General features: G+C 44.3%; 2 protein-coding genes across 5 annotated transcripts in view; both read left to right on the top strand.

Annotated features, from left to right (window-relative positions):
- Positions 1-13,641, top strand: part of DMGDH (dimethylglycine dehydrogenase) — a 53,292-nt gene extending 39,651 nt beyond the window's left edge. For 3 of the 4 annotated variants that reach the window (XM_035099565.2, XM_035099568.2, XM_035099566.2), the window contains 2 exons: positions 5,513-5,647; positions 8,715-13,641. In XM_035099565.2, the coding sequence (XP_034955456.1) occupies positions 5,513-5,647; positions 8,715-8,930 (351 nt within the window). In that variant the 3' untranslated portion in view covers positions 8,931-13,641. The remainder of the gene's footprint in view (positions 1-5,512; positions 5,648-8,714) is intronic. The other variant, XM_035099563.2, reaches the window with a different exon arrangement.
- Positions 13,642-14,247: 606 nt separating this feature from the next.
- ARSB (arylsulfatase B) overlaps positions 14,248-23,392 on the top strand; it is a 67,318-nt gene continuing 58,173 nt past the window's right edge. The window contains exon 1 of the mRNA XM_035099802.2: positions 14,248-14,628. Within this exon, the coding sequence (XP_034955693.1) occupies positions 14,347-14,628 (282 nt within the window). The 5' untranslated portion in view covers positions 14,248-14,346. The remainder of the gene's footprint in view (positions 14,629-23,392) is intronic.

Genomic DNA, 23,392 nt, shown 5'->3' with positions numbered 1-23,392 from the left:
CCCTGCTTCAAATTGTGAAGCTCCTCTTTCACCGCCTCCATATGGCTGTCGCTAGAGTACATGACTCTTAACGCTTCTAAAAATTGTTTAACATTCTTCATGCAGGGATTCTTTGACGCGATTAACGGCCTCAACCATTCGCGCGCTCCTCCCGTTAGGTGCTCCACTATAAACGCCACCCTGTGCGCGTCATCTGGGAATTCTGCATCGTGCAGTTCAAGAGCGTATAGAATCTCGGTTTCAAAGCCCAGGTACTCTCTTGGATCCCCGTTAAACTTTGTCACCAGGGATTGCCCTCTCCTTCCGGGTAGCATTTGGGGCTGGGGCATCCCCCCACCTCTTGCTCTTTTCTCCTCATCCAACTTGCTTTGCAGCTCCCCCACCAAGACCCTCAGCTGCTGCTTTGTGGCTTCTTGCGCTCTCACCTGATCCACTAGCTTCTGCATCTCCTCCTGTGTTCTCCGTGATTCCTCTTTGGCAGCATTCAGCTGTTGCTGAGCTTGCGTCGCTAGGTCCTGCAACTCCTGCTGTGCCTTCTCGGCAGCTTGCCGCCATTGTTCCACTCTTTCGCGCTCATCACGGTAACTCCAAAGTAGCCAGAAAGATTCGGAGGTTGCTGTCACAGTGGCGATGGTGGCTACTCTAGAGTAACGACTCCTCACAGCTCTGCATTTTTATCCTTTTATTTAGTGCAGTCTATTTACAGTGCTGAAACAGTGCTATGTACATGTTGTCAGTCCGGTGCAGAACCTCCGAATGGAGATTCCCGCGTCTTTCTCCAGCAAAGTAGCCTGGGGATACTAAATCTCCGCCCCTGGCGCTTCTTACGCAATTCCGGGGTCGCTGGGATCGGTCTTCGTCCCGCGTTTTCCCTGCTTCCCCCTTCCTTTCCCAAGCGGCGTCGTAGCTCGGCTACCCTGCCTGAGCCCTGGCTTCTGCTTCCTGATTCCCCGCTAGAAACATCCCCCTCCCCACTCCCACTTGCGCTGGGCGAAGAGCTTGTGTTTAAGATGGGAGGGGGCTGCCTATAGCTTCTATCCCTCACAATACAGTATAGCAAAAATCCAGAACCTCCACAGTGGAATGTGAAAACATAAAGAAATTCAGTAAAAGAAATACACAAAGAAAATATATTAATTAAAGCTATGCTTCTCCTTTACTGTCAATAGGAAAGGAAATATTCTAAAAGCTCTTTTTTCGTATTGTAATATAAACATGCTTCTTTGTCTTCACTAAACAACTATTTCAAAAAAAAATATAGCACATAAACTAAAATGCTTTCTTGCTCATTGATTTAGCTGTTGTATAATATCTGGTAAATGTGGTTTGAGCCATCATTTTCTTTCTTAGAACTAAATATAACACACAAATTAATTTGTGAGGTTTTTTTTTTAAGGCTAAAGCAAATCAAAATTACTCTAGCTGTTGCCCTGTTTATATATTCACAGGAGTTAACTACCTTCTATGCAATTAATCTAGAAGTGACCCATTAAAGCAATTCACATCTGTTACCAGGTCATACTCGAGGCTCCAATTATGACTGCTGCATTAACCTTCATGCAAACTGTGTTTTCCATTTATAAATGACGGATTTATGGGAGTCAAGTGAATAATGTTGAAGAGTAAGCATGAGGGAGCTTGGAAGTATTCAAATGCATGGGCTTCTTTTAAAGACAGTTTCACTAGAAAATAGAGAAGCAATGCACAGAACTACTGGCTGCAGATAAGAAATGCCAAGAGCCAACAAATGTAAACTGTCAGATTCACATCTATGATTTCCACCCACCCCACTTTCCATTGTATCTTCTGGAAATAACTGGAGTCAACCAAAAGCAATAGTGCACTCAATTTATGTCATCTGGTGTACTATGGATTACTGCTTTTAATTGGCAAAGCCTGATTGCCGTTTTCTATAAGGCTATGTCTGCACTGCTATCTCTCTTGTGGCTCGTGTTTTGGTTTGCCCTTCATTGTCTCCCATCTTCTCTCTACATCTATTAATACATTCATGGTATATGGAGAGGACAGCAAAGGAAAAGGAGACACTAAGGACAAGAAATAAATTGTGCCTGTTCAAGCAGCATGCTACCCATGCCTGCTTGCAAGTGTGAGTAGGGGAAGTGGCACGTGGATTGCAATAGCATAGTATCCTGGTTTAATTGGTAGCAAATTCATTGGCAAGTAGAAGGGCAACATGTGTTTAAAGCAGGGGTAAGGAAACTTTCTAGCCTGGCAGACCAGATTGTGGGCCATGTTTGGCAGGTCAGCAGATCCTGTTTTACCCCCAAAGGCAAAGACTCTCTTCAAAACACTATTTGTGCAGTGCTTTGAGCTGCGTTTCTGAAGATTTGACAAATCAGCTGATTGCCAGATCTTCAGAAACCCCTTTTAGAATGTTGTTTTCTGCAGCCTTGGGGCTTTGCAGGTACCTGCAAACAACTGTTTTGGCTGAGACCCACCCTTACCTGCCCCACACCTGTAAAGTGGCTTTGCAAGCCAAATGAGAAACCTGGCTGGCTAATTAGGTCTGCAGACGAGACCTTGCATATTGTCTTCTGGGCTTGAGGGACATTGCAGGAAAGTTCAGTACTGACTTTCTTAAGAGAGGTGGAGTCCTTTGGAGGAAGGCCATTTAGGATTGTCCTGGCCACATCAACTGTCGGCAGAATTTTTCAGGAAAACCTGCGTACATACCCTGAGCCACTCCATGTGTGGTTTTGCTGCTTGCCAGAAATGCACACTCCCTGTTTCCTTTTCTTATATTGAAACTGGGCAGTGGCAATAACAACAGCAGAAGCATATTTTGAACTGAGATTAGGAAGGCTTCCCACACACCTTCTTCTATGTTCTCTTTTGCCCTGTGACAACTACAGTAATAGCATGCCAGGTTGCAAGGAATTACAGGCAAAATTCTCCCCCACTCCCTCATGTGCCCAGCACAGGGGTGATGGAAAGAAGAGAAGGAAGATTTCTGTATTTCTAGTGCTTCTCTTTCCAGCTTCCAGCTTAAAGTGTTCTTGGGTGTGGGACAGAGTCGTGGATACGGACAGGGAGTACTTAATCCAAACCTGAGTAAAGTGCTGGGAGTTGTAAAGCTCACTTTTCATATTGAGGCCAGCTTTAAAAGCTCCTGAAGTTCATTTTCAAGTCTAGCTTGGAGAACTTCACCAGCATATCTCTTTGTTTGTTTGTTTGTTTGTTTGTTTGTTTGTTCTAGACAGAACATGCCAAAGTGAATTTAGTAAGCATTGCTCTTGCTCTAGTTTGGCTTAAAAGGTCATCACATAGACAAATCGCATCATCCAGAAACTAAATTGGAGTAAGTGCTCCCCAATTAATTCTAGCATCTAGTACCAGAAGGAAACATATTTACCATCACCGCTGAAACCATCAAAAAGCAACAACAAAAAGGCAAAGAGGGTTTTCTCTCTTATCCACCTCCTGAAAGCCTAGCAAGCTGAAAAAGGCTGCCTGACAGATTTTAGTTCAGGCCTTCTGTCAGGCTTCAGGAGGGGGTTGCTCTTAATAGGTGCCATTTTGAACGTGGGCAGGCATAGTCCAAACCAGAAAGGTTAAGGCCAGGGCAAGCATATAAAGCTATGTGGAACCAGAAACAGGGGTGTCATCCAAACAGGCTAGGCTGATGAAGCAGAAAAGACTCAGAAGCAAGGGAAGAATCTAAACTGAAGGTTGAGTCCAGAGGAGGAATGAAAAGTTGATTTGGCTGTGGTTAAATCACTGAGCCTAGGGCTTGCTGATCAGAAGGTCGGCGGTTCGAATCCCTGTGACGGGGTGAGCTCCCGTTGCTTGGTCCCAGCTCCTGCCAACCTAGCAGTTCGAAAGCACATCAAAATGCAAGTAGATAAATAGGAACTGCTACAGCGGGAAGGTAAACGGCGTTTCCATGTGCTGCTCTGGTTTGCCAGAAGCGGCTTTGTCATGCTGGCCACATGACCTGGAAGCTATACGTCGGCTCCCTTGGCCAATAATGCGAGATGAGCGCGCAACCCCAGAGTCGGTCACGACTGGACCTAATGGTCAGGGGTCCCTTTACCTTTACCTTTTTACTGCTACTGATAGCAGACACAGGATCCAAGCTTGAGGCCAGGGTTGATAGGCCTAAGTAAGCCTGTTTGATGATACTCAGCTACTGCAGCCAATTGCAGTTCTGTATACACACAGCATTCTATTCTAGAATCAATGGAAACGCTTTGTTTTCTCTCCGTACACATACTATCTTGATCTGTTGCATATTTTGCCCCTGAAAAGCACTTCTTGAGAAACTGGTTTCATTCTGAAAATAAAGGCTCATTGCAGATTGATTCTGTATTACCCCAAGTAATATGTAGGCGGTCCCAGCAATGGTGGGGGGATGCATCCATACCAGTTACCAATGAAGTTGTGGGTGGCTGTATACCAAAAGCACAATCACAACTTCTCCTGGGGAACGTGCTGAGAGAAAACGGCGTGCCTCACCTAAGCAAGGTGATGGTTTTGAAACACTTATCAAGTAACTCCACCCACCCTAAGTAGGTGGCAGGATCTAGAATCATCAATCTTGATTGGAATCAGCATGTTGAAGACAAACATGAATGGTTTTGGATTTTGTGCTACCAGTGAGTTAATGTGCACACAACCTCAGACTTTTGGTCTAGTTGTCAGTAGTTCATACACACATGCAAGAGTCTTTCCCACAACTGTTACCTCTCGTCTTTTTACAGGGCCGTCTTAAGCGCCCCTGGCGCCGTGGTGCGCCGGATCCCTCCGGCGCCCCCCCCATTTCCCAGCACAGTGGGCGGGCGGGCGCAGCGCGGCTGCCACAGACGCTGCTGCGCGGCGGGCGGACAGGCACAGCGTGGTTGCCATGGGCGCAGCTGCGCGGCAGACCGGCTGGTCAGCGGGCGGGCGCAGCTCACGGCGCCCACCTGGCGGGCTGGCACCGTGGTGCCCTGCGCCACCCAGCCTGGCCGTAGGGCCGGCCCTGTCTTTTTAACTTGAGAGAGATACCTCAGGCAAAGCCTGGGGTTTTCTGCATGCAAAGTATTTGCACATAGCATAAGCTACTGCAATAGCTTTGGAATGCACAAAGTAGTTTACCAGATAAATGTCTGCTGTTGCTATCTTTTGTGGGATCGGGAGGAAGGGAAAGTGGATGTGGGCTTTCTTGCAATAATTTTCTGTAAATGTCTCTGCTGCTACTTCCCCATGTAGGTAGCCAAGAGGAAGCTTGAGCTCTTTTCAGCATAATATTTTTAAAGGTATATGATCAGAATGTATAGTGCTTAAAGGTTACAAATGTAGACAAATATGAGGTAAAATAACTGAACATACCCACATTGTGAGCAAGATGAAGTAACATTCAAAAAGCCCAATGGTTTGATTTAATTTGTACTTTTATCTAAAGCTTAATAATGGATGGAAAAACAAGTGAAGGCAAATTTAAATGCTTGCATCCATAACCCTGTCACAGAGCCTGACTAATCATTTATCATCATTATCTTTTTTTTCCCAGCCAGCAGACTTCATAGGAAAGCAAGCACTGAAGCAGATAAAAGAAAAGGGGCTTGAACGGCAACTTGTATATCTCACCTTGGAAACTGATAATGTTGATCCAGAGGGAAATGAAAGTGTCTGGTATAATAACAAGGCAAGTAGCATAGATTTTGCTTCAAGAAACTGAAGCAAAGTTTTTTTTAGAACATATTGTGCTCCCATCCATATTTCAAAATGAACAAAAGATAGTTTGCATACAGTTTTAAAATGGTTGCAAACACCAGCATATGTTTGCACAAGGAAATACACACATGTGAAATGACATACGTTTTTATTTTTGCTGTAACATATTAAAAATGCCACCCATTTGCAATTTCTACCAGTGGCAGTTCTCACAGTCCTCTGCTGGGCTTCTCACAACAAAAGGAATTTGTTACTGGGCCAGGTTCGAGGTTCGTTCTTGTGTTAATTCTCAGAGCTCTAAGCAACTTGGACCCAAAGATTATGTAAAGGACTGATGAGGACTGTCCTGATGTACTTTGTGCTCCCCTCCCTCTACTTTGAAACAGAATCAGGACTCCGGTCCACCCGGCTTTCAAGCAGACAAGATAAAACAGCCTGCTGAAATTGGACACAGTTTATAATTCAGGAGGAAGGGAGAGGCTGGGAGGAAACAGGAAAGCAGGGAGAAAATGCTTCCTGACCTAAGTAGGTCACAATAGCAGCACTACCTTCATGCAAATGTATGGTAAAAAAAAGTTAAGATGTGGGTCCTCAGTTGCATTTTTGGGTTAAAGGAGGGTTCCAGGTCCAAAAAGGTTGAAGACCTGTGTTCACACAAAGATTGTGCCACCTTCAGGTGTCAAATTTCCAAAGAGAATTAATACTTTGAGATGTATTCAGATCAATGGACTTTAATAACTCAAGTGGGTCTCCTCTGAGTATGATTTAATTTAATATCTCTAAGAAATTAGAAATGGAAAATTTATTACAGTATTGAGTCATCTTTTAGATTCATCTGCATGTGTCCATATCAATAGCTTTCAGTTATATAAATGAAAGTTATTTCTTTGTTGTTGTTTAGCTGTTTAGTCGTGTCCGACTCTTCGTGACCCCATGGACCATAGCACGCCAGGCACTCCTGTCTTGCACTGCCTCCCGCAGTTTGGTCAAACTCATGTTCGTAGCTTCGAGAACACTGTCCAACCATCTCGTCCTCTGTCATCCCCTTCTCCTTGTGCCCTCAATCTTTCCCAACATCAGGGTCTTTTCCAGGGAGTCTTCTCTTCTCATGAGGTGGCCAAAGTATTGGAGCTTCAGCTTCAGGATCTGTCCTTCCAGTGAGCACTCAGGGCTGATTTCCTTAAGAATGGATAGGTTTGATCTTCTTGCAGTCCGTGGGAGTCTCAAGAGTCTCCCCCAGCACCATAATTCAAAAGCATCAATTATTTGGCGATCAACCTTCTTTATGGTCCAGCTCTCACTTCCATACATCACTACTAGGAAAACCATAGCTTTAACTATACGGACCTTTGTTGGCAAGGTGATGTTTCTGCTTTTTAAGATGCTGTCTAGGTTTGTCATTGCTTTTCTCCCAAGAAGCAGGCATCTTTTAATTTCGTAACTGCTGTCACCATCTGCAGTGATCATGGAACCCAAGAAAGTAAAATCTCTCACTGCCTCAATTTCTTCCCCTTCTATTTGCCAGGAGGTGATGGGACCAGTGGCCATGATCTTAGTTTTTTTGATGTTGAGCTTCAAACCATATTTTGTGCTCTCCTCTTTCACTCTCATTAAAAGGTTCTTTAATTCCTCCTCACTTTCTGCCATCAAGGTTGTGTCATCAGCATATCTGAGGTTGTTGATCTTTATTCCGGCTTGGTAGTCATCCAGTCCAGCCTTTTGCATGATGAATTCTGCATATAAGTTAAATAAGCAGGGAGACAATATACAACCTTGTCGTACTCCTTTCCCAATTTTGAACCAATCAGTTATTCCGTATCCAGTTCTAACTGTAGCTTCTTGTCCCACATAGAGATTTCTCAGGAGACAGAGGTGATCAGGCACTCCCATTTCTTTAAGAGCTTGCCATAGTTTGCTGTGGTCGACACAGTCAAAGGCTTTTGCATAGTCAGTGAAGCAGAAGTAGATGTTTTTCTGGAACTCTCTAACTTTCTCCGTAATCCAGCGCATGTTTGCAATTTGGTCTCTAGTTCCTCTGCCCCTTCGAAATCCAGCTTGCCCTTCTGGGAGTTCTTGGTCCACATACTGCTTAAGCCTGCCTTGTAGAATTTTAAGCATAACCTTGCTAGCGTGTGAAATGAGCGCAATTGTGCGGTAGTTGGAGCATTCTTTGGCACTGCCCTTCTTTGGGATTGTGGTGAAGACTGATCTCCTCCAATCCTCTGGCCACTGCTGAGTTTTCCAAACTTGCTGGCATATTGAGTGTAGCACCTTAACAGCATCATCTTTTAAAATTGTAAATAGTTCAGCGGGAATATCATCACTTCTACTGGCCTTGTTATTAGCAGTGCTTTCTAAGATCCATTTGACTTCACTTTCCATGATGTCTGGCTCAAGGTCAGCAACCACACTACCTGGGGTGTACGAGACCTCCATATCTTTCTGGTATAATTCCTCTGTGTATTCTTGCCACCTCTTCTTGATGTCTTCTGCTTCTGTTAGGTCCTTTCCACTTTTGACCTTTATTATGGTAATCTTTGTATGAAATCTTCCTTTCATATCTCCAATTTTCTCTGCTTTTTCCCATTCTGTTGTTTTCCTCTATTTCTTTGCATTGCTCGTTTAAGAAGGCCCTCTTGTCTCTCCTTGCTATTTTTTGGAAGTCTGCATTCAATTTCCTGTATTATTTCTTTAGAGTGGGGAATATTCTAAAAACTGTATTTATTACTTGAGGAATGTGATATATTTTTATGCTGTAGTGTAAGTTTCTAGGGTAGGTTTGTATGCAGCAGTCGAGCTGTGTTGCTACTCAAGAACAGGTGATGCATGTGCAATATCTTTTTCCAGGGCACAAATTATTCTCTGTGTTGAGACGCTCCCAGCCTTTTTTTGGTTGAAGCAGACAAGATAACTATGTGACGTGCAGTCATGTGTTTGATTTTCTAACATACTGACTGTTTTATTGAATAATACAACCTACATCAATTGTGTAGGCTTCCATGCACTAAAACCTTTGTGATATTTGGGTAATTTTCCAGGTTATTGGCAACACCACATCTGGATGTTACAGCTACAGCACTCGGCAGAGTCTGGCTTTTGCATATGTCCCTGTGGAACTCAGTAAAGTTGGACAGAAACTGGAAGTTGAACTACTAGGCAAAAATTATCAAGCAACTATTATCCAGGAACCATTGGTTATGACTGAGCCAACAAGAACGCGGCTTCAGAAGAAGGGTGGAAGTGCTAAAATATAAAGAGGCAGGCGTTTAATTCATCAATATTAAGAGTCAATACTTGATTAGTGTATTTCATTTGAGTTGAATGCAAATTACACATGAAATATGCAACAAAATAATATTTTATGTTTACTAATCATTAAGAATAAGGAACAATTTAAGAAACCACTGTTACTTATACACATTAGTTCTTGAAAATAATGTATACCAAATCAGTAAATAGCAGCAGCAACAGTCTTGAGTATGTTGTAAAAAAATGGGATTGTTGCAGTATGATTGAGCAAGTGGCAGGAGTCCTGGGCTACAGAGCATGTGGCAAATCTATGTAGAAATGATGGTCTGATCACAAAGGAGAGCAAAGTATTGAGGCTATAAGCCCATGAATTGATGGGAATTTGAAAGCAGTGAAAGTCAGCCTTCTAGCTAGGTTGGTGCAGTGGTGAAATACGGTAAGTTCCATATCTGAAGCAAGGGTCTAGGTAACCAATCAGAAACTTACTTAGAATAATAATAATAATAATAATAATAATAATAATAATAATAATATATTATTATTTGTACCCCGCCCAGCCAGCTGGGTTTCCCCAGCCACTCTGGGCGGCTTCCAACAAAGATTAAAATACATTAAAATGTCACACATTAAAAACTTCCCCAAACAGTTTCACCTCTCAATTCAGTTTATATTTAAAGGTGAACTTATCTCATTTGCACTTTCTGCACACTGCACAAACCAAAAGATAGCTATCCTTTGAAATGCATAATTCTCCAATTTGGGGGGCATTTTTTTCCAACCAAATCGTGTATACAAAAATGCATATACTAAGGTTAAGTGTGTATAAAAATGCATATATCTGTGAGAATAACATAGAAAAATAGGGGAAATTGCTTTGCCAAATTGTGCATACTTTATTAGGCAAAATTGCATACACATATGTATACATTAGGGATGCAGGTGGAGCTGTGGGTTAAACCACAGAGCCTAGGGCTTGCTGATCAGAAGGTCGGCGGTTCAAATCCCTGCGACGGGTTGAGCTCCCGTTGCTCGGTCCCAGCTCCTGCAACCTAGCAATTCGAAAGCACGTCAAAGTGCAAGTAGGTAGATAAATAGGTACCGCTCCAAGTGGGAAGGTAAATGCCGTTTCCGTGCGCTGCTCTGGTTCTCCACAAGCGGCTTTGTCATGCTAGCCACATGACCTGGAAGCTGTACGCCGGCTCCCTCGGCCAATAACGCGAGATGAGCGCTGCAACCCCAGAGTCAGTCACGACTGGACCTAATGGTCAGGGGTCCCTTTACCTTTATGTATACATTAGGAGAAATTCACAGTAAATTACTGTTGAATCTTCTAGGGGACATATGAAAAATGGTGAATCGATGTGGAACTCATAGAGCTAAATTTAAAATAGGGAGTGGGGATGAGATGTATGTGGAGGGCACAGTGTTGGAGAAGGTTGTCATGGTGGTACTGGTCTTCCTACACCACATGAGTGGGCTACTTGTTCTTGGAGTATGAGTAGCTTGCACACAGCACTTTGAATACATGCTACTACGGAAGGTACACATACACACCCTACCCCAGATTAAAGCCTGTGCTTTGTTGAGTCCTATACAGATTATTTATTTATTATAACATGCCAGGATTGGTTCCCAAAGCAGTTTACAGATAAAACCTCTTAAAAGGGTACATTATAATTCAGGGTATGTTTGTGTGTAGAACAGATCAGGCCTTTTATATAAATTATTTATTGGTGCAATTTCACTCGCTGGATAATCATAAAATGTATGTTCATACATGTTTGCAATTCCTGATGAATATCATATATTTTTGTTCCTTGCATTATTAAAATTCATATACCGGTACTTTTTCCTTTTAAAGCAATATAGTTTTTTTTAAAGCCCTTGTTCATGTTTTCATGTCGCCAATTTTTTAAGCAGATGGAGATTGTAATTCAGTGGTTTTGTAAGAAAGGTAGCTTTAGCAGTTATCCTTGAGAAATGCTGTTGACATGCCTAGATTACTTAACTTGTTGCACACTAACCGACACAAGTTAACGCAAGAAAATGCAGAGATACCTTACTTTTTATTCTTAACCGGTTTCCTAAAGTTAAAGTCAGGCATAGGCAAACTCGGCCCTCCAGATGTTTTGGGACTACAGCTCCCATCAGCCCTAGCTAATAGGACCAGTGGTCAGGGATGGTGGGACTTGTAGCCTCAAAACATCTGGAGGGCCGAGTTTGCCTATGCCTGGTTTAAGTTTGCAAATATTTCAGTAAGAATGGTTACACTGGGCAGCACATCTAACCCCACAAAGAATTATTTTTATATACAATACAATAATAGTGCAGTCTCATCAAAATAGCCTCTGATTAATACACCCAGGTGGCGCTGTGGGTTAAATCACTGAGCCTAGGGCTTGCTGATCAGAAGGTCGGTGGTTCGAATCCCTGTGACGGGGTGAGCTCCCGTTGCTTGGTCCCAGCTCCTGCCAACCTAGCAGTTCGAAAGCACGTCAAAGTGCAAGTAGATAAATAGGTACCGCTCCGGCGGGAAGGTAAACAGTGTTTCTATGTGCTGCTCTGGTTTGCCAGAAGCAGCTTTGTCATGCTGGCCACATGACCTGGAAGCTATACGCCGGCTCCCTCGGCCAATAATGCGAGAGGAGCATGCAACCCCAGAGTCGGTCACGACTGGACCTAATGGTCAGGGGTCCCTTTACCTTTTTTTTACAGTAGTCTCAGATCCCTAGCTGTCAGGTTTCCAGGTCCAATAGGCCTAGTGTAGTGAGGAGCAGCCCAGAACAAGATAGAACAGCAAGCAAATATAAGGCCCCAGACTCCTAGCTGTGCAGTGGTACCTCTGGTTACGAACTTAATTTGTTCCGGAGGTCCGTTCTTAACCTGAAACTGTTCTTAACCTGAAGCACCACTTTAGCTAATGGGGCCTCCTGCTGCCATCCCTCAATTTCTGTTCTCATCCTGACGTAAAGTTCTTAACTTGAGGTACTACTTCCAGGTTAGTGGAGTCTGTAACCTGAAGTGTTTGTAACCTGAGGTACCACTATACTTCCTTTTTCTTACCCGATTGAAGCAGTCCTATAGGGAGAATGATCTTGGCCTCCTGCTGTCTCTCCCCCCCCCACTAGTAGAAGACTTCTATTCTTGTTATCCTTTTAAAACTCACAAAAAATAAAATCCAGTTGGTACCCCTCAGTGTCCACATGTCACCTGCTAATATATACAGTGAGACTTACATTGTTAAGAAGATTGCCTGAAGTAGCATAGGATAAATCAGTTTCTGATAATTGGGCTGTGCTATAACTGATTGTTAAATGAAAGAGAGGAACACAGACAAGCATACAAATTTGCTGAAATGTGAAGGGGAAGTATATCTTGTCCTTGGTCCGGAGGAGGAGAGTGAAAACTGCTGTGGCTAACTCACTTGCATCATAGCCCACAGATCAGATGAAAGTGCTGCTGCAGTTTGGCAGACTATTGGGTGGGTGGTGGAGTCAACCCTGAAGAAAGTAGCCCAGAGAGTACTCGGAGGCTGCCACCCCCTTTAAGTTTGTATTGATGAATTTATCAACCTAGTAGAAGAAAATGAGCAATGCATTATTAGGTGGTAATTAAACTCCCAAAAAGTGACTGAATCAGTAAAGAGTAAGGCAAGAAGGAAGTGGCCATGTTGCTGTTTCTTTGGCATTGTACTGACGTAGGTGGAGGTAGGCGAATGATCTGGGTCTCAAGCTGTTTAATGCTGCCATAGATTCTTCACAAACGAGAAATTCACTTTGTGACAAGTGGTTGGCTGGAGATAAAGTGTGTTAAGGGTGTGGTTGGTGGGAATGGTTGAGAGTGAGATTTGCATGTGGGCGTTTCCTATTTGGGGGAGATGCTATTGTGAAAGAAAGTGTAGGCACAGCTATCTCCTTAGTTATTTTGCTTAGCAAATGATGCTTTAATATGTGAATTCTGATTGTACTTTTGTCTTTGATTTTTTACTTGTAACGTTTACTGATGTTGATATTTTGTTTCACTGTTAATGGTGCTGCTTTAAATGTGGATCATTATTACATTTTTGTGTATGATTGTTATTTGTAATGTTCTTTTCTGGTATTTTGTAATATTTGTATTTGATGTTGTAAGATATGCTGTAAACTGCTTAGAGATTTTCTTTCCTCATGCAATGTGAAACAGAATAGAAATGATTAAAATAAAACAAGATTCCTATGCTTCTAAGCCAGCTTTATAAACACCAGATCCATATGAGACAAGCACCTGCTACTTTAGTGTTTTCTTCAATAATAAACCTTGTTATTCTTCCATTTTTGCTGTTCTCAACATGGGTTCAGGACGTCCAGAGCACACTTGTAAGAGTTCTTAAATTATGGCTTCCCTCCTTCACCCATTTGCAGTCACTAGATTTACCTAAGCCTGAATTACAGGTTTTGCCTTTAACTGTCCTAATAACCTTGGGCTCCCCAGCCAACAGATGACAGTCATGGTTTCCAGTAGGGCCTGTAATCCTCACTCCTAACACTGCAGCTCAGCACAGTGGCTAAGGCCTGGGTAGGAAAACTAAGGCCCGGGGGCAAGATCCGGCCCAATCGCCTTCTAAATCCAGCCCGCGGATGGTCCGGGAATCAGCATGTTTTTACATGAGTAGCTAGAACGTGTACTTTTATTTAAAATGCATCTCTGGGTTATTTGTGGGGCATAGGAATTCGTTCATCATCCCTATATATATATATATATATATATATATATATATATATCACATATACATACACACACACACACACACACACACACAAACATATATATATACATATATATATTCCGACCCCTCCACAAGGTCTGAGGGAGAGTGGACCGGCCCCCTGCTGAAAACGTTTGCTGGCCCCTGGGCTAAGGCAAAGGATTGGGTTGCAAGGCCGTTCATACTGCTGAGTTCTGCTTTAATAGTTCCATTTTTTTTGGCAGATGATTTCTTTTTTATGGCTCTTGCACTTCAGCTGAAACATTCCCTTACGAGATTTCAAAATAAAACATTACTAACGGAAGCCCATTCATGAGATGCACATTTTAGCCAGCACAATTACCAAGAGAATGAAACATTATCATAAGCCTAGGGAAGGCACCAGAAAGATGAGGCAGCTCCAGCGGATCACCCCTGGGGCATCCCCTTCCACCCCTAACCCCGGACCATGTACCGCTATGTACTTCTTTAAGCCCTCTCTGGACAGACGCAGGCTGGGGAGGAGAGGGAGACTGGCAGGCTGGTGGTTCCTGTTTCATTATCTCCGGGGGGGGCGGAGCTGACTCTGATTGGCTGCCACCAGGGTGGGCGGACCATTTGCCCTCGTAGGCAGACTTGCAGGTCCCTCTGCCCTTCCTCCCTGTTTGTTCCTGCTGGGGCTGGCGAAGGACTTAGAGATGCTCCAGCGGCTGTTGTTCGGGCGCTGCTCGCTCCCTGGGCTGCTGCTGCTGCTGCTGTGCTTGGCGCGCATGTGCCCGAGCGCTGCGCATCGGCAGCCCGTCAACTTGGTGTTCGTGTTGGCCGACGACCTGGGCTGGGGCGACGTCAGCTGGCACGGCTCCGAAATCCGCACCCCGACCCTGGACGCGCTGGGGGCGGGCGGCGTGCGCCTGGAGAGCTACTACACGCAGCCGCTGTGCACCCCGTCGCGCAGCCAGCTGCTCACCGGCAGGTACCAGGTAGGCGGGGAAACGCGGCCGGGTTGGACCATAGCTGTCAAGTTTTCCCTTTTCTCGCGAGGAAGCCTATTCAGCATAAGGGAATTTCCCTTAAAAAAAGGGAGAACTTGACAGCTATGAGTTGGACTTGCCCACGCGAAGGGCTTGGAGTATAGTTGCTTCTGTCTTCCCGCCCCAGCATCTCTGCGTTGCTGTCGGTGGATTCCTGTGAGAATCTAAGCCTAACTTTCTAGCCCTCGTGGTTGCAGTTCAAATGAGTGCTTTCTAAAACTTAGGAAATGCTGAGGTCTTTGCGTATTGACCCATCTTAATTATCAGGGATGTGTATTTTTGGGGGGCCTGATTTGAAAGTCACGCCAAAATCATGAGAGCTCTCTTCATTCGTGCAGCGCGTCACGTGTGTTTGTGTCTGTCCAGCAACGTGACGAGCTACAGTCAAACGAGTCAGGCCAATTTCCTATCAGAGCTGACGGAACATCTGAAAGAAGGTTGAGGTTTGGGGGTCGTATTTCTGGGCAACGTGTTTTCTAGTTTTCTTTTAAAAGTTATTAGCGCTTAACATTGAGAGGGCCAGTATTTCCCTTCCCGCCCGTATGCCCTGTATGGTTTAGCCCAATGATATACTGTATCTTGCAAAAATGCATGACGAATTCCTGGTGTTGTTTTCCTAGTGCGAAGATACCATAGGAATAGATAATTATCTGGTTTGGGGAGACCTCTAGTGGCTGTTTAATATGCATTTCAGTAAGAGGGCAGGATTGTGTCTTTTGTAAACTTCTGTAACCTGTTAGGGAAAGCAACTTGTAATAACGAATATAGGCCTACTTTATTTTTGCATATCAGCAAGCAGCGTTTTCCAGTGCACAACATATATTTTTAAGGGAAGGAGGAGCCATAAAGCCCCTTTCTGTTTGCATGTCAGCATCATGAATGAAACATTTTATCAGCAGAGCTGAGAAAGGAAACAGCTGATTAAAACTTAGCCTTCTCTCCTCAAGTTTCATCAGCTGCCTCTGATCTAACTGACTTTCTATTTGTGGGTGTTTCCTGCTGCCTATGATTCTGGGATAATCTGATAAAGTGGATGTGTGCCAATCACTCTGCTAGGAAGCCTGGTGTTTGGATTTGGGGCAGGGGTGCAGGGAGAAAGCAAAAGAAATGTTGCAACTGGTGGCATTTCTTGCAGAAGCCCATATTGTAGCAAACCGATTGAATTCTAAAGTGCTGCAACACTCACGCTCCTTTACCCTATCCTGCTGGCAACAGAAACCGCTTACACAAGCAGATGCTACTGTTAGCCAGTCCTACCACAGGCTGGTGGACACTATTAAGCCATTTTTAGGCAACCTGGAGAATTAGTTCTGGGACTGTATCTCATTCTTTAGCAGCAGTGAGGAGGAACTTTAGTTAAGCGACAGAGGGCATGCTTTGCATCCACAAGGTCCCAGGTTCAATCCCTGCCTTCTTTATTTAAAAGAATCAGGAAGCAACTGATGTGAAAGCCCCCTGCCTAGGACACCGAAAACCTGCCAGCATTCAGAGGTGGCTTCATTTGGACGTAATGATAAACCATGCTGAAGCTCTGCTTTGTTTTAAAAACCATGAGTTGCCCCACAGATTATCAAACAAACCAAAAGTCTTCAAAGTTTGGTTTGTTTTCCAGCTGCTACTGTTAGCCAGTTTTCCAGCTGCTCCTGTCTCCTGCCTTTGTAGTTTGGTGAGCTTGGGTGGTCATATAAATTGTGGTTAAGGAAAAGTGCTCCATTTGCCATGTTCAAAAGAAACCAAGCTATGAGCCCAACAACTGTGGTTTCAGATTATGGTTTTGTAGGCAATAGACAAACCAAAGTTCAGCTGCTGGGCAGTGTTCACACATAATGCTGTGCCATGGTTTAATAAACCATGCCCTAGTGTTATGTGCAAAACAGGGCAATGAACATTGTTTAAAGCACACCCTTCCTTATACAAGATTGCAAGCCCACCTATAAATTGAGAACATAAGCCTGATTAAGGTGCTTGTCACAACTAGTCATTTGACTGGTGATGAAGGAGATCAATTCCAGCCCCCTGCCTTCTCCAAACACATGGCCCTGGCAGCATTAGCTATATACGTAGATTGACAGATGGCACACATAAAGAAAGAAGGAGTGGAGCCTTTGATTTATTATGACAATAGAGTTGTTCATAGGACTCTGTATGCTACTTGCAGTTAATTCATTCATCCATGACCAATTTGAGAAAAGGAGAACTTAAACTATGCCCCATCTCTTTCACACTCTGGAAAGCTCTATAGCTTAAGGTGGGCCTGCAGCTCAATATTAGAGCAGCTGCTCTGCTTTCAGAATAGTCCAAGTTCAGTCCCTGGTATTTCTAGGCAGGACTGAGGGAGTTCCCTATCTGAAACGCTGGAAAGTCTCCAACAGCCAATGCAGCTAGTGCTGAGTTAGATGTCCAGCATCTGATTGCTAGGTAGTTGCATGCACAACCTTTACAAGAAGAAGAAGAAGAAGAAGAAGTAGAAGTAGTTTGGATTTGATATCCCGCTTTATCACTACCCGAAGGAGTCTCAAAGCGGCTAACAATCTCCTTTCCCCTCCTCCCCCACAACAGACACCCTGTGAGGTGGGTGGGGCTGAGAGACTTCAGAGAAGTGTGACTAGCCCAAGGTCACCCAGCAGCTGCATGTGGAGGAGCGGAGACGCAAACCTGGTTCCCCAGATTACGAGTCTACCGCTCTTAACCACTACACCACACTACTTGCAACTATCTCTGCTGTGGAGCTTCTATTCCCCCCCCCCAACTTTGGGGGTTTATTAGCCCATACGTCAAGATTTATTTATTTTTACAAGGGTTATGCAATGCTTTACAGCTGTAAATTCAGATCCAAGTACAGTTACTGTAGCAGATACAGGAGCAGGTAATAGTTAACATGAGATACAACATTGCTTTTAAAAAATGTATTCATGAGTACTAAGTTGCTATTTCTCAAATATTTCTCTTACTTTGTTAATATTGCAACTCAGGGACACAGCCTGCAAAAGGGTTTTGCAGGCTGTCATGAAAAGGCCAGCAGTGTCTCCATCTTCAAGACTAACCACAAAACCACTTCCTTCGCCCTCTCCCCCTGATCTTTAGTATTAATTCACCATTCTTAGTAGTACAGGTGCCTTAGTGTTATTTTCATAAAGAAATGAATGTAATACATGTTTCTCTTTTTAAAACCCATTTGCTGAATTCATTATGCAGTTGTTTCTTTTAGATATAGGCCTTTCACAAATTGTGGTTTGTTTTGTCTGTGATCCATAACCTACTTTGCTTTTCTCCCTGCCGTTCCTCACTCTTTACAGCCTTTGAAGCCAGCGGCTAAATATTTGACAAGATGTTCTCCTTATCTGCTCCTGTATTTTTCCTATTTCAGTAGGCTTTAAAAACAAAATATTATCTAGATAGGATCTGTCCTATTTAGACCTTGTAAGCCATCAGAGACTCTGCTACTGGGACATTTGGGGAAATGTTTTGCAGCAGCAATATGGTTCCTTATACTGGATATGCAGCTTTTTTCACCAGTCATGACCGGGTGACCCGAGAAATCAATAGGGGCCTGGCTGGTTCTACATACCCTTTGCTTCAGCTTCCTTGGATTACCTAATCGGACTGGGAACAACAATGCAGATTGCTTGCCTTGGACCATGTCTTCTGCTTCCGGCCCTTTGATCTTCATCTGCCCCTGCTGTGACCCCAGCCTATTCTATCCTGACTGGGCTTTGGTGACCCAGTTATTTCATGATATGTGGAGATGTCTTAGACTTCTGCTTTTGTAACAATAGCTAGTGGCCATTGCTATGATAGCAAGGGAAGCAGAGCTGGTACTGGTATATCTGGATGAGGCCCTGGAGGGCACAGCTGACCTTCCTGATTTGCTCCCAGGCTGAAAAGAAAGGTGGCCACCTCATATTTCCTAATGGTGACCCAGAGGGCAATTTTATTTCCTCTTTCGTTTTAAGTATAGGGTAGTGGTTTCTTCACAAGGATGTTCTGTGTTCCATGTCCACTCTTTGAAGCATGATGCCACTGAACACTAGTTGCAAGCAATCACAGTTGGGGGGGAGAGCTGTTACATCCAGGGCTGGCCCTATGGCAAGACTGGGTGGCGCAGGGCACCGGGCTGCCAGGGGGGCGCCACACTGCTGCGCCCGCCAGATAGCCACGCTGGGGAATGGGGCGGGGGGGCACCGGAGGGATCTTCGCGCCACGGCGCCAGGGTGCCAGATATGCTTAAGACGGCCCTGGTTACATCCAGGTCCCGCTTTAATATTTGCATGCTGCATTTCCAACAGCCAAGCTGAGCTCAAACTGGCTCACAACAAGAACAGAACATTAACAAACAGGGGGCGCTCCCTAATAGAAAAGAAATAGGCAATAAAATACAATAAATGCAGTAATAGAATAAAAATGATATAAAATAGCAAAAACCACAAAATAAATCAGTCATGTTGGATATATATATACAGTGGTACCTCAGTTTATGAACACAATTGGTTCCGGAAGTCTGTTCATAAACTGAAGCGTACATAAACTGAAGCGAACTTTCCCATTGAAAGTAATGGAAAGTGAATTTTGTTCCAGATGTGTCTGCAGCGTTCGTAAACCGAGGTGTTTGTAAACCGAGGTTCCAGTGTATTAGCAACACCAATCAGCCCTGCAGCATGAAACAGGGAAAAAAGCTCCTAATCTTGCTCACCTATGATGTACACATTTAATTCCTGTCTCTCACACAGGGGGACAGATTCTACCAACAGGCTCTCCCTTGGGGTAGAAACCAATTCTATCTTCCTGAAGCCAGCAGACAAAATATGCATGAAACCCACATTATAGTAGCCAGAGCCTGAAGAAGAAAGAATAGAAATGTGCTACAAACCTGGCATACAACACTCATTTCCCTCCTGTCTCCCACCCAAAGGAACGAGATCAATGGCAACAGGTCCTCACCTGGAACATGAAGCAATTTCCATTCTCCCTCCACTACTTTCCCTACCAGCAGATGATAAACATTCTACACAACTCATACAAGCTAGGTGGTTGCAGAAAAATGTGGAGTTATACAACTCCATATTTTTATATAAGCCTAGCTTAAAACAACAAGTCAACAAAACCTTGTGATGTCCCCCAAAGGACAGATCCATTTGGTGTCTTCCCTTTGGTCCCTTCCCTTTGGGGTGGCCCCCGCCACCACCCCACCGCACCCAGTGTTAGCCTCTCCCATCACATGAGCTGGATGCTCTATAGCTGAATATTCTTCCCATGAGCATCTAGGTGGCCACAGTGAGAATGGGAGGCTCGACTAGATAGACATTTGGCTTGATCCAGCTAGGCTCCCCTTTTGTTCTTTTATGGGAGCACATGGCTACTTTGAGCTATTGCTATTTCAGCCAGTCTGTCCATAAATTGAAAACCTGGGGATTGAGGACAAGGTAAGAACAGAGATCTTTCTCTCCTCTCTCTAAGGAGCCTTTGTGTGCTCTCTCTCTCTCTTTAGTTCACCTCTTTGTTTTGGTTGTGTTGATATAGAAAGGGGGGGGAGCTAATTTAAAATATTAGTAGTAAAAAAACAGTCTGGGGTTTTAGCCATTCCTCTGTTGATCACCCCTCCCCCCGGTCTATAGTTTCAGATATATTTTAAGACCTTTTTATTTCCTGAAAGGAAGCCACCTATGTCAATTCAGCCTGGCCATCTGCTTTCCAATCAGAAATGGAATTTTATATTTTACTGCATTGGCAAGTGATACTGACTGCCCCCGTCAGTTGCTCATGAAAACCTTCTGCCAGGTGCTTTTCACCCTCCCTAGCAAACGGCACTCCATTTCCATTGCTGGTAGGGCGGGCTACAGATTTTGCGGGAAACAGTTGACGATTTTGAAACAGTTTAAAATACTTTTTACATGAAAAGAGCCCAATGGAAAATATGTCTTGCTTGGTTCCCACTTCATAGCCATTTTCAAAAATCACCTAAAGAAAGATGAATCCTGTGATCTTATTAATGTTAGTCTTCTGCTATTCCTTCCTTACACTTGATCATACTGTAAATCTGTTGTTAGATCACCGTTCAGAGTTGCATGTGACAGTTTTGAAAGGTTTTCATATTAACCTTCTCACAAGTATTATAAAACTAGAAGACTAGAGCACCTCCATAGTGTTTTTTTTAAAAAAAACGCAATATGTGCAATACATATTTGACAGTGATTTTTACTTGAGAGAGCCACGCAAAGGTATGTAAATTAATGCTTTGCTTTCTTTAGAATTTTTAATAAATCTGGCTGTTCATGAAACTCATCTTTGCTGTCTCTAGATGGTTGGTGGGTCATCCGTAAAGGAAGTCAAATAATGCATTTGGGCTTTCTGGCAATAACAGTGAATTTTCTTTTCAGATTATATTTCCATTTTATGTTTATGTTCAGTTTCAGTAGCTCCCTTGTTTCTTGGTTTCTAAAGCCAGCTAGAATCCTCCATTTGGGTAATCTTCAAGCTCACTGACTCTTCTGATTATTATGTTTGGCTGGCAAAAATCTCCTCATTTTGCTAGATGATATAATTTTGGCTAATTATGATACATTTGGTATTCCTCTTTTAAGAACTGCCTTCCAAAATAGCTTAATGAAACCATGACTGGAAAAATGAGATACAAGTATATGTCATTTCTGTGGTTTGCGGTTCGGAAGCTGGAAACAGATTTTGCATTTAATTGAATCTTGCAACTTTGGGGAGGACTTTGAGAGAAGCACAAAACATTTCACAAGTGTATGTTGTAATGTTGTACAGGTGTACGTGGCTTTTGATGGAGGAGTTGAACGCAAAGTGTTAGGGAACAGAATGTTTTAATAGTCCTGCATGTGACAGATTTCATGATCACGAGATTCTGTTTCGGATAATAATTAGATTCCAACTTTAGGAAGGCCATAAAACTTCATTCCCTCTTCATGACTGAAAGCAGTGGTGGCCTACAGCAACATGGGGGAGCCACCATACCTCAGGTCTAATTTGGTTGTTAACACCATTTGAAGCAAACTGTGCCCATCTGTGATCATACGATGTCAGAAGCAAAGCTCTGTCATCTCCAATCTAAGCACTAAGGGCAAAGCTGGAGATAAGGGATCTATTGTCTCCCATCTTAGCACTAAGCATTACAAGCACTAAGATCTGAGAGAAACCTGTGCCTGCCACCAGCTTGAAATTAGAATTGCCTGCTGTCATATAATGCCAGGTGATTGACATGTGAGTCAATCAGCCTCTCAGATTGCATGGAGCCCGGACAGCCCCGTGGTTTTCCCCGGCGCTGAGGGCAATGAAACAGTCGTTGAGACGGCTAGAGCGCCGGTGGCGGAAAACTCATTTTGAATCAGACCGGACACGGGCTAGAGCTCAACTTCGAGCCTACCAAGTGGCAATGGCGACGGCGAAGAGGACCTTCTTCACCGTCTCCATCGCATCTGCAGAAAACAGCAGCAGGAGACTCTTCCAGGTGGTTCGCAATTTAGCGGAACCACCTGCTCCATCCGGGCCCAGTACGGGCCACATGATCTCCTGCAATGATTTTGCAAAGTTTTTTGCAGATAAAGTCGCTCAGATTCGGGAAGAGGTAGACTCCACCGTGGGAGCAGGGCCGGGGCGGGGGAGTGCTAGAGTCCTGTCTAGTCAAGTTTTGTGGGATCAATTTCAATCTGTTACCTCCGAGGATGTGGACAGGCTGCTTAGACGAATGAAACCAACCACCTGTCTCCTTGATCCTTGCCCATCCTGGCTTATAAAAGCTAGCCAGGAAGGGCTGGGCGATGGGCTTCGCGGGTTGGTAAATGCTTCTCTCCATGAGGGAGCCTTCCCAGACCCGCTGAAAGAGGCGGTTATTAAACCGCTTCTTAAAAAACCATCTTTAGATCCGGCCAATATGGCCAACTATCGCCCAGTCTCAAATCTTCCATTCTTGGGCAAGGTGATTGAGCGAGTGGTTGCGGAACAACTCCAGGCACGCCTGGAAGAAGCGGACCATTTGGATCCCTTCCAGTCAGGATTCAGGCCTCATCATGGGACTGAAACTGCCTTGGTCGCACTGGTCGATGATCTCCGGCGGGCTAGGGACAAAGGTAAGAGCTGTTTCCTTGTTCTGCTGGATCTCTCAGCGGCTTTTGACACCATCGACCATAACATCCTTCTGGACCGTCTAGAGGGCTTGGGAGCTGGGGGCACTGTCATGCAGTGGTTCCGCTCCTTCCTCCTGGGCCGTGTTCAGAAAGTGGTGGTGGGGGATGAGTGTTCAGACCCCTGGGCGCTCACTTGTGGGGTGCCTCAGGGTTCTGTCCTCTCCCCCATGCTTTTTAACATCTATATGCAGCCACTGGGAGAGATCATCAGGGGGTTTGGGCTGGGTGTCCATCAGTATGCTGATGATACCCAGCTCTACCTCTCTTTTAAATCAGAACCAGTGAAGGCGGTGAAGGTCCTGTGTGAGTGCTTGGAGGCGGTTGGAGGATGGATGGCGGCTAACAGATTGAGATTGAATCCTGACAAGACAGAAGTACTGTTTGTGGGGGACAGGAGGCGAGCGGGTGTGGAGGACTCCCTGGTCCTGAATGGGGTAACTGTGCCCCTGAAAGACCAGGTGCGCAGCCTGGGAGTCATTTTAGACTCACAGCTGTCCATGGAGGCACAGGTCAACTCCGTGTCCAGGGCAGCTGTTTATCAGCTCCATCTGGTACGCAGGCTGAGTCCCTAC

Source organism: Zootoca vivipara, chromosome 11 (assembly GCF_963506605.1).
Source record: "Zootoca vivipara chromosome 11, rZooViv1.1, whole genome shotgun sequence".
NCBI lineage: Eukaryota > Metazoa > Chordata > Lepidosauria > Squamata > Lacertidae > Zootoca > Zootoca vivipara.
The sequence above is the reverse complement of the archived record's forward strand: the minus strand, read 5'-3'. Positions and strand labels throughout refer to the sequence as shown.